Source organism: Archocentrus centrarchus, chromosome 14, assembly GCF_007364275.1.
Source record: "Archocentrus centrarchus isolate MPI-CPG fArcCen1 chromosome 14, fArcCen1, whole genome shotgun sequence".
Classification (NCBI taxonomy): Eukaryota; Metazoa; Chordata; class Actinopteri; order Cichliformes; family Cichlidae; genus Archocentrus; species Archocentrus centrarchus.
The window spans coordinates 25,936,216-25,950,645 of record NC_044359.1 but is presented as its reverse complement, the minus strand read 5'-3'; the positions used below and the strand labels follow the sequence as shown (position 1 = coordinate 25,950,645).

General features: G+C 38.3%; 2 protein-coding genes across 2 annotated transcripts; both read right to left on the bottom strand.

Moving 5' to 3' along the window:
• Positions 1-6,015: 6,015 nt before the first annotated feature.
• On the bottom strand, positions 6,016-6,963 carry LOC115792317 (olfactory receptor 5K4-like). The gene has a single exon (XM_030746799.1). It carries the CDS (start codon positions 6,961-6,963, stop codon positions 6,016-6,018), a length of 948 nt encoding a protein of 315 aa, XP_030602659.1.
• Positions 6,964-12,874: 5,911 nt separating this feature from the next.
• LOC115791479 (olfactory receptor 146-like) lies at positions 12,875-13,882 on the bottom strand. The gene has a single exon (XM_030745567.1). It carries the CDS (start codon positions 13,880-13,882, stop codon positions 12,875-12,877), a length of 1,008 nt encoding a protein of 335 aa, XP_030601427.1.
• Positions 13,883-14,430: the final 548 nt, after the last annotated feature.

Genomic DNA, 14,430 nt, shown 5'->3' with positions numbered 1-14,430 from the left:
TCCAGTTCACTAAATGCTAAATGGACTAGTTCTTATATAGCGCTTTTCTACTCAGTCAGAGCACTCAAAGCGTTTATACAACACGTTTTTTACATTTACCCATGCACACCCATTCATACAAGCACTTCCATGTTAACTAAGTGCTTTTTTAAATTATATAACATCCACACACATTCACACTCTGATGGAACGGTCGGAGAGCAACTTGGGGTTAAGTATCTTGCCCAAGGATACATTGGCATGTAGCCTGAAGTAGCCAGGAATCGAACCCCTGTCCTTCCGATCAGTAGGTGACCTGCTCTACCTACTGAGCTACAGCCACCCCTAGCCACTATCGTCTAGCTTTTCATGTGACGAGGTTAGCATTGAAAAATTTTCAAATATTATTCAGTGATTTACTCAGGTAAACTATCCACTAGTAAAGCTAGCTCTAGCATTATTCTCATGACTGTGCTTTAGTCAGCCAAAAACCATTAACTTTAGACCGCTAGGCTGAATTACCTGAAATCCGAAAGCAGGCGACTTCTGTGTTCTCTCTGCAACTCCTTCCATCTGGGAAACGCTACTGTGCCCATTTTCTCTTTTTATCACATTTTGGATTCTTTGGTGAAGAAGACTCCTTCTCAGATGATCTATCTTCATATCTTGAGTCTGATGGAAATAATTAAAATTTGCCTTCATAGTACACGAAAGCTCCCATCTCCATCTTTGGTGTCTTACATATTTTTCATGGATTAATTCTTTTTTTTTTTTGGAACATGTCTTATCCAGCAGCTTAAGGAACTAAAATTATAGTCTGCATGTCATGCAAAAGACAGAACTAAACTTAAACTTCTTTATTTGCAGAATAACAGAAGTTATACGAAAAACATAAAACACACAAAACCCCTGAAATCTCAACCTAGGCGGAAAACACTCATGAAGCCTGGGAGAACGAAAAAACAAAAATACTAAACTGGAACACACACACAGCTAAGAGGGGACCACTGAGGGCAACAATGACGACACTGCAACAAAGAACAGAGGAAAACTGAGGGCTTAAATACACACAAGGGGATTAGGGCAAGTAAAAACAACAGAGGACGACAGATGAACCAAATGAACCTAATGACACAGGGGAAGCAAAACTAAACACAAAACACAGGGAACACGAGAATGTCAAAATAAAACAGGAAGTGACTCAAGGGAACAGAGATGCAGACCTGACACTGAACACTGGGGAACACCAGGAATTATAGCGGCAGTGGCGCAGTGGGTAGGCCCTTGCCTTGCAGCTGGAAGGTTGCAGGTTCGAGCACCTGCCCCTGTGCTGCGTTGTGTCCTTTAACAAGACACTTAAACCACATTGTCTAACGGTAGCTGGTCTCTGGCTGCATGACCGCAGATGCTCGTCTGGATGAGAGATCTGGAACGATCATTTCGTTGTGTGCCTTGTGTGCACAATGACAATGAGTTGAATCTAACATCTAACTAGAAAATCAAACATAACCAAACCCCACAACAAAAGAAAAATTCCAGAACAAACAAATTAAAGCCAAACCAAAAACACACAGGGTCCAAAATATTTTAAATACTTTATTTATTTTATTATTGATATTAGTATGATACAGTTTACCTATACTGGAGCTGACAGGCAGAAAGAAATGGACAGAAAGACAAAAGGGGTGGAGAGAAAGAAAAAACCGAGCACACATAATTGGTTGCCAACTGCTGTATCTGTAATAATACACAAAAAATAAAAGAAAGCAAACAGCACCTGAAAGACAAAAACAGAAACAAGCACACAATCTTGCCTTCTCTGTTTGTGAGTGAGTGAGTGAGTGAGCGTAAATGTCTGTGTATTGTGTGGTTGTGATTAAACAAACTTGGTAATGAGGGTGAGAAGCCACAACAATGCTCCCCAAGAAGCCTGAGACAGGCAGAGAAGGAACCAGGAGACTCAGGCCATCCACCGCACCCTAGGGGCACTGAAGAGCTGAGGCCACACATCCTGATAACATCTACATGCCCACCCCAGCAGAAGGAAGCCTGGCAGAGACCCCATGGCCAAAGGACAAGAGCCCCAGAGAACCAGAGGCAGCTGACTACCCTTTATTCACTTTTTTACTCAGTGAATAAAGGGCAAATGTTTAAAGGTAAACTCCAGTAAATTAAATAATAAACAGCGGACCAGCCAAATAATAAACAATTAAATAACACATTAGACAAAGAGCAACAGATCAGAAAGTACTAGACCAACTTCTCTGTTCCAGTACATCTTATCTTGAGGAACGGCCACAAGGACGCATAATTAAAACATCAGGAAGATGATGTGCTTATGACTGCACAGCTGAGGAATCATGAGTCATGAAAACCAGCCTGGATGAGACTGAGTGACGAAGGTCAACTTGTAGCACCCAGAGATTGTTTATGTATAGATAACGGGAGGCTGTCAGTATAAAAATGTTTTGGTTAGACAGGAACACGGGCTCAGAGAGAGAGCGCACACACACACAGGCCTGTCTCTTCCTCTGAGTCCCCACATACATGTGTGTATTTTTTCTGATCTTTTAATATATTAAATGTTTTACTTTTTTAATTAAAGTGTTTCAGGTGTCTTCCTTCACAAAAATCCTGTTTACCTGTCACTACGCAAGAGGCTGGCTACCCCAGCGCAAGCTAAGAAAAGGGCCCAGCGCCTCATGGTTGCAAGACCCCAAACACACACGCCGGTTGCTGCTGCCCACGCCCCAGGGCTGCAGCAACCAGTGGGAGCAGCAAACTCTCCACCCTCTCCAATTGATCTTTCTGAGTTAACTTCAAGAGTTACTTCCTCCATGCCATCAACAAGTTTATTAGACCCCATTCCTACAAGATAGCTTAAAGAATTCCTACCATTAACTAATGCTTCAGTCTTAAATATGATCAATCTATCTTTATTCATTGTACCACAATCCATTAAGGTGGCAGTAGTTAAACCATTAATTAAAAAAGCCATCACTTCACCCAGCTGTATGAGCTAATTACAGGCCAATCACCAACCTTTCTTTTTATCTCAACAATTCTTGAACAAGTAGTTGTAAAACAGCTAACTGATCATCTGCAGAGGAACGGTTTATTTGAAGAGTTTCAGTCAGGATTCAGAATTCATCACAGTACAGAAACAGCATTAGTGAAGGTTAAAGATAATTTCTTAGGGCCTCTGACAGTGGACTCATCTCTGTGCCTGTTCTGTTAGACCTCAGGGCTGCATTTGATACTGTTGATCATAATATTTTATTACAGTGATTAGACCATGCCGTAGATATCAAAGGTATCATGCTGCAGTGGTTTGAATCATTTCTATTTAATAGACTCCAACTTGTTCATATAACTTGGGAGTCTTCTTCACACACTAAGGTGATTTAAGGAGTACCACAGGATTCTGTGCTAGGAGCAGTTCTATTTGCATTATACATGCTTCCCATAGGCAGTATTGTTAGAAAAGATTGCATCAATTTTCATTGCTATGCAGGAGATACCCAGTTTTATCTATCCATGAAGCCAGATGACGCACACCAATTAGTTAACCTTTCAACACCAGGTGTTGGGTGTAAAACGCAACTTCTCAGCTTCTCAGTCTGATCTACAGGTGGTATTTGCCCCATAGTTGAGGATATGGAGGTGGTAACCACAGGTGCAGGAGCAATGTGTATTATTAATTCATGGTCTTGAATAGCTGAATTTGTGGCAGCACATGACATGGAGGAATGACTTCAGTGGTCAGTGTAGGTTGTGCAGAGGCTGATGTGCAAGTCCTCAGTGTTGAGGTTGGTGTGCCCAATTGTGGACGTCTGTACAGATGTGACTACTGTAGCTGCAATGAGAGGAACAATATGGTGCACTGGTTTAGGCTCATAGTGAGTTGAGTCCTGACACCCTGCTTTCCTTGAGAGGGTAGAGCTGGTGGAACAAAGCTGTCTGGAGATAGTGGCAATCTGGTGAGCTATCCCCTGTCTCAGATTTGAGAAGAGAGTAACAAATCTTTCTTTTCTTCCATTAAACAATGCCTCTTGCCAAGGTGTTTGGTTAAGGTCTCTCCAGCCTGGAGTGCCTCCTCCTGAATAAATTGAACCTCTCTCACCTGGGCCTGAAGTCGCTGATATTCCAAATCAGGCCGTCAAACCTGTTCCAGTTGTTGACAGAGATTATCAAGCCCCATTTGTATCATCTGCTCCTCCAGAAGTGCAGTTTTTACAGAGGAGAGTTTCTGAACAGGACACACACCAAGAGACATGGCTGTATACTGCCTAGATTTGGAGATGGTGCTGGCAAAGCTTTTGCTGGTTGTTGTCCTGGGCTTACTTCCATGTTGATTTTGAAAGTAAGAGGAAGCAATGGGAGAAGGAGCCCTTAAAGTTTTATATCCATTTTCATAGCTAGATGTGAGAGAGCATTGTATGTGGTCTCTCCTGGCTCTCTAGCACATTGAAAACTGCACTATCCATACTGTCTGATGGGTTGTTCCATCAGGCTCGAAGGACCAGTTCTTTTACAGTCAACTCAAACTGTACCATTAAAATATAAACGATTGAGACGATAACAAAATGGACTTAGATTCCAGTTAGAGTATCAGGCTCTGAAGAAAGGATGTCTTTCAACTTCTCTATTTATTTTATAGATATGGAGCAGCAATGAGTTTAAATGGACAAGGCTGTGTATGTATGTGTATGTGCATGTGGTCTGTGAACAGAACACCAAGTAACTGGGTTAATGAAGTGTTAATGAATCACTGGAATTTGCCTGAAATTCAACTTACTCAAACTTATTAAAGGTACGTTAATACACTGATGGAATATGACTGTCCAATTTTATAAGTGATTTAAACTGAGCCGAGTTTTGTCCCAAACATTAATTTTAGTGTAAGCTCAGAGGAGCTATAAGTGCTTTTCATTACGATAGAATACTATACAGATGTAAGAGCTACATCAGAAACAGATGTACTTGAATATGATATTTGTGATATAATGGTTCTCCCACTTGTACTGCTATCCTCCTCATATACCCACATAATCAGACTTTCTGAAATTCCCTTTGTTTGCAGACTCCTTCAAAAAAAGAAATTCTGCTCAACATATTGATTATTAGAAATACAGAAATAAAATGTGACTACAAGAATGTTATAAAAATATTTTGGAATTTAACTCTTTTCTTTAATTTATTTTTTTTTGTGTGTTTGAAATATTTTCAGTATTCATACTTGTAGTCAGGTAAATATTAAAAACATAAGCAAGTAATGTGTTGGAAGCACTTACAAAACTGTCTTGCTTGCTCCTGTTGATGTTCAATAATCAGAGGGCACGCTGTTAAGGTTAGGGTGCATTTCCATATCCATCCATCCATCCATTCACTTCCGCTTATCCTGTTCAGGGTCGCGGGGGGGCTGGAGCCTATCCCAGCTGTCATAGGGCGAGAGGCAGGGTACACCCTGTACAGGTCGCCAGCCTGTCGCAGGGCCAACACAGAGAGACAAACAACCTTTCACACTCACATTCATGCTCTCATTCACACCTATGGGCAATTTAGATTAGCCAATTAACCTAACCCCAGTAAGTGCATGTCTTTGGAATGTGGGAGGAAACCGGAGTACCCGGAGGAAACCCACGCAAGCACGGGGAGAACATGCAAACTCCACACAGAGAGAGGGAGAGGCCTGGGCCAAGGTGGAATCGAACCCAGGCCTTCCAGATGGTATTCTAACTGTGAGGCAGCAGTGCTAACCACTGCGCCACCGTGCTGCCCGCATTTCCATATTTAAATTATATTTTTAGCAGTGTATGCTGACAACAACAGTCCACAACATGTTATGAAAGATTTGGTTTTGGCATAGATTGATGTTTTATTGGATTAATGTACAACTATTGCACTGTATTACTTAAAAGTAAGCTAATATTAATATGTTTCAAACACAAGACGATATTGCGTTAAACACTTTTATTATTTAATACAGCAGTGATAACAAGTTCTCCTTTTTGTTCTCATGATACCAAGAAGATTTCATTTGCAAAGCTTTTTAATTGCATTTATCACTTCTTCTGTCTTTAAAGCATAAATGATAGGATTAAGTAAAGCTGGTATGGTGTGTGTCAATGTGGAATTTATCATTCTGGCATTAGGATGGATGTAGGAGGCCCACGCAACTATATTTGTACCTATCAATGGTAGGAAGAAAATAGAAACAAGGATCAGGTGAGAAGTGCAAGTTTTTAATGCTCTGAGTCGTTCCTCTCTTGATGTAGTCCTGCTCAGTGCTACGGAGATACAAACATATGTGATTACTATGAATATAACAGGAATGATGATAAGTAAAATGATAAGGACAGCTGCCATGTTGTAATTTAAAGATGTATCATTACAAGCAAGACGATACACTGGTCCATGATCACAAAATAAGCTGTTAACCACCAAAGAGTTACAGAATGAGAGACGATTTAGAAGACCAACCATGGTAGCTATTACACTCACCAAAAAAATCCATACAAAAAGCAGGATTGCAGTAATTGATGTTTCAGTCACAAAACTATGGTACCGTAAAGGGAAGCAAATTGCTATCAGTCTGTCATATGCCATAGTGACAAGAGTCCATGACTGCACACTTGCAAAGAACAAAACAAAGAACATGTAACTTAAACAAGCCTCATAGACGATGTATCTTCTGTCAAACAGAAATGTGTCTAAGAGTTTTGGTATAAGTGCTGTGCTCCCACACAAATCTGTCAAAGCCATGTTGAACACAATCATGTATTTAGGAGTATGAAGAGTTTTCGCCAGACTAATAACTGAGAGAAGAAAGCCATTCCCCAAAACAGTCATGATGTAGACAAAACAGAGGAAGACATAGTAATACGTAATATGAGGGATGTTGGAAAACCCACTGAGATAGAATTTTTCAGGCCGAACAAATGTGGTATTAAACATGGTGGCAGCTTTGTCTTCTGATCCCATTACAGATGTTTGTTTCCCTAAACATACAAAGAGGAGAATACAATAAAACATAATGAGTTGCTTCATTGATGCTGTGTAGAAAAAACTAAACTTACCCCAGACTCAAGTAAATGAAAACTGCAACAAAGTGGGTTGTAGTGTGAGAGATGTGGTATTTATATTTTACCTCTATCACTGTGTGGCAGTAAAAATTCAGGGAGGAGTGTCACCAGTCAGCTTTGGGTTGAAACCACTAGGAGCTATTAACGCTATTCATTATGATAGAATATGATTAAATTTAAAGTCAGAATCATATTTTACACATTTGCTTTTCTGCTTTTTGTATATTTAAGTCCCTTCTACTGAAGTAAAGAAATTATACAAAAAAAAGAAGATCTGAGAAATTACATTAAAAAAAGATGTTAGTATTTTGGAAACTGCAGTCACCAGAATTCTTTTTTCTTACTCCTGCCAATTCAAATGGATGATCCTAGATACTGTGGCCGCTGTAAGGCAAAAATGTTAGAAAAAAACCACAACATTTTGGTTGTTCAAACGTGTTAAGATGACATCCAGTTCACCATCGTCTAGTTTTTCAAACAATGAGGTTAGTGTTGAAAAATTCTCAAATATTATTCAGTCATTTACTCGGGTAACTATGCACTAGTAAAACTAGCTGTAGCAGTATTCCTATGACTGTGCTTTAGTCAGCCAAGAGAGATCAAGACCATTAATTTTAGACTGCTACGCTGAATTACCTGAAATCAGAAAGCAGGCAACTTCTGTGTTCTCTCTGCAACTCCTTCTGTTGGGGACTTTTTTTATCACTTTTATATTGATATTTACAGTCACTATTATAATATCGTGTTTTAAGTTTATTACTCACACACACACTGAATTACTGAACACTGAACACATTAAGGTTACTGGGGTAGAGGTAAGGTCTGTTATATAGCTGATACTTATATATGCTTGAGGCCTTGGTGGGATGCAAGAATATCTCTGTTTCACATGACTTTTGTAACCTCAGGTTGTATTTTGGGAAGTCTTATAATAGGTAGGTTCCAAAAGTGGAGTTCTGCAGACCTGCCTGTGTTTTTGTAACGTAGATTAGCAGAGGTTTTAATAGAAAGAAGCTCCTTCATTATAAGACTTGCAAGAGCTGTTGTAAATCATTGAGGTTCCCTGGTGACATATGTTTCTTTAGCCCATGTGGGACAAGAGTTGGCAGAGCCTAAACAGGTGATTGGTTGGGTTTCATGTTTCGTGGGTTAAGACTTTATGTAAATCAGGAGGGGGCCAAAGCAAGCGGGCAGTTACCATCTTTAAGATAAAAATTTTGGCCTGCTCTTTTTCTCACGCTCTTACCTTTTTTGCTTTTCTACTTTTTGCCCTCTTTTTGCTTTTCCTGTTGTCTGCATCCTTCTCTGTCTCTATGTTTCTCTCTTCTCTTCTGTCTTCTCTCTGTCTCTCTCTGCGTATGTTACTGTCTGTGCTTGGGCCTTTGTCTGTGTTTTGTGTAATTAAGGTGTCTAATAAACAGCCTGAACGAGAACCTGTTCATCCCAGTGATTTTTTTTTTTTTTTTTGGAAACCTTGGATTTAATTGGATTTGAATTTTCGGCCACAAGAAACATGAGGGCCTCTAAAATTAGGAACCAACACTTCCACCTGGGAAAGGCTACTGTGCCCATTTTCTGGTCACATTTTCTCTTTCTATCACATTTTGGTTTCTGTGATGAAGGAGACTCCTTCTCAGATGATATATCTTCATGAGTCATGAGTGCATGAAATCTCTTTTCTCCTCCACCTTTGATGTCCTACATATTTTTCATGGATTAATTCTTTTATTTTTTTAACATGTCTTATCCAGCAGCTTAAGGAACTAAAATTATAATCTGCATGCTGTGTTAAGCCAGACACATTTCCTTTGCCAAGATGATCTTTAAAAATCCTCCCCTTTTTAATCATTATTATTATCTTTTAAATACTTTATTTATTTTATTATTGATATTAGAATAGAATAGAATAGAATAGAATAGAATAGCCTTTTATTGTCATTGTACATGCTCCACTACAAAGTCTGTTTCTTTGTGCTAAAAATATAGGGAAATTAAAATAAATAAGGGGGCTTTCTTCCTGAACATAGACATAGACATAGAAAAACTTTATTGTCATTCAAAATTGCAACATACAGTGTGCATTAGAATTATTCCAGAAAGGAATAAAAAGAAAAGAAAAATACTAAATAAACAATCTAATCAAAAATAGAGTATATGTATATACATACACACACATATTTATAGAATAGAGCAACCAGGAAGAATGGAGCAGTATTTTAATTTCAGTTCAACAGTCTGATGGCATATGGGAAGAAGCTGTTTTTAAATCTGGCTGTTCTGCTTTGAAGACTGTGGAGCCTTCTTCCAGAGACCAGCAGGGAGAACAGCCCGTGGTCAAGTCAAGTCAAGTCAAGTTTATTTATATAGCACATTTAAAACAACAACGTTGACCAAAGTGCTGTACAAGATCTATAACCCCAAGGACTATACTCAAATAAAAAATAAAAATAAATAAATAACAACATTAAAAGACAATAAATAACATAAAATAACCATAAAACAATCGTCTAAAAGGAGGTAGCACTGCAGACAAATGCCAAGGAAAAGAAATGTGTTTTTAATAAAGATTTAAATGTGTGTATCGTCTGAGCTGTGCATATATGGAGAGGTAGATCATTCCATAGCTTTGGCGCTGCTGCTGCAAAAGCTCGATCAGCTTTCTGTTTTGTCTAGTTTTAGGCCTCTGTAAGAGCAGCTGGTTAGATGACCTCAAAGTTCTTACAGGGGCGTGACTGTGAAGCAGCTCAGACAGATACAAAGGTGCCAGTCCGTTTAAGGCTTTAAAAGTAAGCAATAAAATTGTATAATCGATTCTTAAACAGACAGGGAGCCAGTGAAGGGATGACAGGACTGGACTAATGTGTTCATTCTTTTTTATACCAGTGAAAAGTACAGGGAATTACAGTAGTCCAGGTGGGAAGTAATAAAAGCATGAATAACTTTTTCAGGTCCTGGCGGGAGATAAGGTTTTACCTTGGCAATGACTCTGAGTTGGTAAAAACTGATTTTGGCAACAGCACTTATTTGCTTCTCCATTTTAAAACTGTTATTTAAATGACACCCAGATTTCACAGCATCACGACAGTGAGGAGCCAAATGACTCGGAGTGCCAGAGGAGTTGCTTGAGGGGTCAAATTTACCAAAGCATATAACCTCAGTTTTGCTTTCATTAAGATTTAGGAAGTTGTTTCTCATCCAGGACTTAATGCCACTTAGACAGTTCAGCAGGGGTTTCCATGGATCTCTGCTGTTCAGTTTGATGGGCATATACACCTGAATGTCATGAGCAACACAGTGAAAAGAAATATTGTGTTTCCTAAAAATCAACCCTAGAGGCAACATATACAATGAGAAAAGAATTGGGCACAGAATGGACCCTTGAGGCACTCCACAAGAAAGCTTTGCTGCGGTAGAAAAACATTCTCCTAGATGGACAGAGAAACTTCTGTCAGTAAGATAAGGTCTGAACCAAGTCAGAACCGTGCCTTTAATGCCGATTTCATGTTCTAGGCGGGATAGAAGGAGAAAAGCGGGAGAAGGAGCCCTTAAAGTTTTATATCCATTTTCATAGCTAGATGTGAGAGAGCATTGTATGTGGTCTCTCCTGGCTCTCTAGCACATTGAAAACTGCACTATCCATACTGTCTGATGGGTTGTTCCATCAGGCTCGAAGGACCAGTTCTTTTACAGTCAACTCAAACTGTACCATTAAAATATAAACGATTGAGGCGATAACAAAATGGACTTAGATTCCAGTTAGAGTATCAGGCTCTGAAGAAAGGATGTCTTTCAACTTCTTTATTTATTTTATAGATATGGAGCAGCAATGAGTTTAAATGGACAAGGCTGTGTATGTATGTGTATGTGCATGTGGTCTGTGAACAGAACACCAAGTAACTGGGTTAATGAAGTGTTAATGAATCACTGTTAATTCTCCTGGAATTTGCCTGAAATTCAACTTACTCAAACATGGAATATGACTGTCCAATTTTATAAGTGATTTAAACTGAGCCGAGTTTTGTCCCAAACATTAATTTTAGTGTAAGCTCAGAGGAGCTATAAATGCTTTTCATTACGATAGAATACTATACAGATGTAAGAGCTACATCAGAAACAGATGTACATGTGTGGTGTCTGATCGATCTGTGTGTTAAATTGTGTATTAAACTGCATTTATGTTTAGGTTTTCTCCTTTAGGATTAAGGCCTTGAGTTCAGGGCTGCTTTGATCAGTGAATGGTATGAGAGAGTGTAACCTCTTGTTGCTCTCTCCAAAAAAGAGAATGACCTCACATACATGCAGGAAACAAGATATACCTGGTTTTTCAGAAAATACTATATATGGTGTTTGTACTGCTATGCTAAAATTCTATGTATGCATATGTGTTCTCTTTCTTAAAGTCTTTACTGGAATGTATGTATTGTCTCTTTCCTTAAAGGTTCAGGCAAAGGAGATGTGATTTAAACTTCCCCCACAGAAGGAATGTATAGGATGTCCTTGTAGGATCTCTGGCTTTCCATATAAGGGATTGTCCAGATGTCCACTATAGGTTAGGAGGCTGGAGCTGTTTTTATAACCATGTATGGAAGGCAGGATGTGGGGGTTGCTAACACTATATAATGTCTGTTGCCCCTTTGTTCAGGGGAGTTAGGAAGATTGGGCCTCCTGTCCCCCGATGGCTCTACAAAGCATCGGTTATGACATTGTCTTTTTTGTAAATAAACTCTGTGTTATACATTAAGACTGTCGGCGAAGGATTTCTTCAACCACATCATGAAACTACAATTTTGGCATCATGAACTACACATGAATATGATATTTTAGATATAATGGTTGTCCCACTCCTACTGCTCGCCTCCTTATATAGTAAGTTTCTACAGTGAGTCAGGAGTCTAGCTGCTGCATTTTGTATTGCTTGGAGGTGTGAAAGACATGATTTATCTCAGCTGGTAAAAAGGGGCATTACAATAATCTAGGTGTGATGACCCAAATTCATGAACAATATTTTATATACCCACATAATCAGACTTTCTGAAATGCCTTTTGTTTGCAGACTCCTTTAAAAAAAAATTATGTTCAACATATTAACTGTTAGAAATACAGAAATAAAATGTGACTACAAGAATGTTATAAAAATATTTTGGAATTTAACTCTTCTTTAATTTTTTTGTGTGTTTTAAATATTTTCAGTATACATACTTGTAGTCAGGTAAATACTAAAAACATAAGCAAGTAATGTGTTGGAAGCACTTACAAAACTGTCTTGCTTGCTCCTGTTGATGTTCAATAATCAGAGGGCACGCTGTTAAGGTTAGGGTGCATTTCCATATTTAAATTATATTTTTAGCAGTGTATGCTGACAACAACAGTCCACAACATGTTATGAAATACTTGGTTTTGGCATAGATTGATGTTTTTATTGGATTAATGTACAACTAATGCATTGTGTGGTTTACACTGATGGAATATGACTGCCCAATTGTATAAGTGATTTAAACTGAGCTGGGTTTTGTCCCAAACATTAATTTTAGTGTAAGCAAAGAGGAGCTATAAGTGCTTTTCATTATGATAGAATAAAATACAGATTTAAGAGTTACATCAGAAAAAGATGTACATGAATATGATATTTTAGATATATTGGTTGCCCCACTCCTACTGCTCTCCTCCTCATTTAGTAACTAAGTAAAGGTTATTTATTTAGCACTTTTCACAGAAAAAAAAATTAAAATAAATAAGCTTACATAAGTAAGCTAATATCAATATGTTTCAAACACAAGACAATACACTACACAATACACAAAACACTTTTATTATTTAATACAGCAGTGATAACAAGTTCTCCTTTTTGTTCTCATGATACCGAGAAGATTTCTTTTGCAAAGCTTTTTAATTGCATTTATCACTTCTTCTGTCTTTAAAGCATAAATGATAGGATTAAGTAAAGCTGGTATGGTGTGTGTCAATGTGGAATTTATCATTCTGGCATTAGGATGGATGTAGGAGGCCCACGCAACTATATTTGTACCTATCCATGGTAGGAAGAAAATAGCAACAAGGATCAGGTGAGAAGTACAAGTTTTTAATGCTCTGAGTCGTTCCTCTCTTGATGTAGTCCTGCTCAGTGCTACGGAGATACAAACATATGTGATTACTATGAATATAACAGGAATGATGATAAGTAAAATGATAAGGACAGCTGCCATGTTGTAATTTAAAGATGTATCATTACAAGCAAGACGATACACTGGTCCATGATCACAAAATAAGCTGTTAACCACCAAAGAGTTACAGAATGAGAGACGATTAAGAAGACCAACCATGGTAGCTATTACACTCACCAAAAAAATCCATACAAAAAGCAGGATTGCAGTAATTGATGTTTCAGTCACAAAACTATGGTACCGTAAAGGGAAGCAAATTGCTATCAGTCTGTCATATGCCATAGTGACAAGAGTCCATGACTGCACACTTGTAAAGAACAAAACAAAGAACATGTAACTTAAACAAGCCTCATAGACGATGTATCTTCTTTCAAACAGAAATGTGTCTAAGAGTTTTGGTATAAGTGCTGTGCTCGCACACAAATCTGTCAAAGCCATGTTGAACACAATCATGTATTTAGGAGTATGAAGAGTTTTCGCCAGACTAATAACTGAGAGAAGAAAGCCATTCCCCAAAACAGTCATGATGTAGACAAAACAGAGGAAGACATAGTAATACCTAATATGAGGGATGTTGGAAAACCCACTGAGATAGAATTTTTCAGGCCGAACAAATGTGGTATTAAACATGGTGGCAGCTTTGTCTTCTGATCCCATTACAGATGTTTGTTTCCCTAAACATACAAAGAGGAGAATACAATAAAACATAATGAGTTGCTTCATTGATGCTGTGTAGAAAAAACTAAACTTACCCCAGACTCAAGTAAATGAAAACTGCAACAAAGTGGGTTGTAGTGTGAGAGATGTGCTATTTATATTTTACCTCTATCACTGTGCGGCAGTAAAAATTCAGGGAGGAGTGTCACCAGTCAGCTTTGGGTTGAAACCACTAGGAGCTATTAACGCTATTCATTATGATAGAATATGATTAAATTTAAAGTCAGAATCATATTTTACACATTTGCTTTTCTGCTTTTTGTATATTTAAGTCCCTTCTACTGAAGTAAAGAAATTATACAAAAAAAAGAAGATCTGTGAAGTTACATTAAAAAAGATGTTAGTATTTTGGAAACTGCAGTCACCAGAATTCTTTTTTCTTACTCCTGCCAATTCAAATGGATGATCCTAGATACTGTGGCCGCTGTAAGGCAAAAATGTTAGAAAAAAACCACAACATTTTGGTTGTTCAAACGTGTTAAGATGAC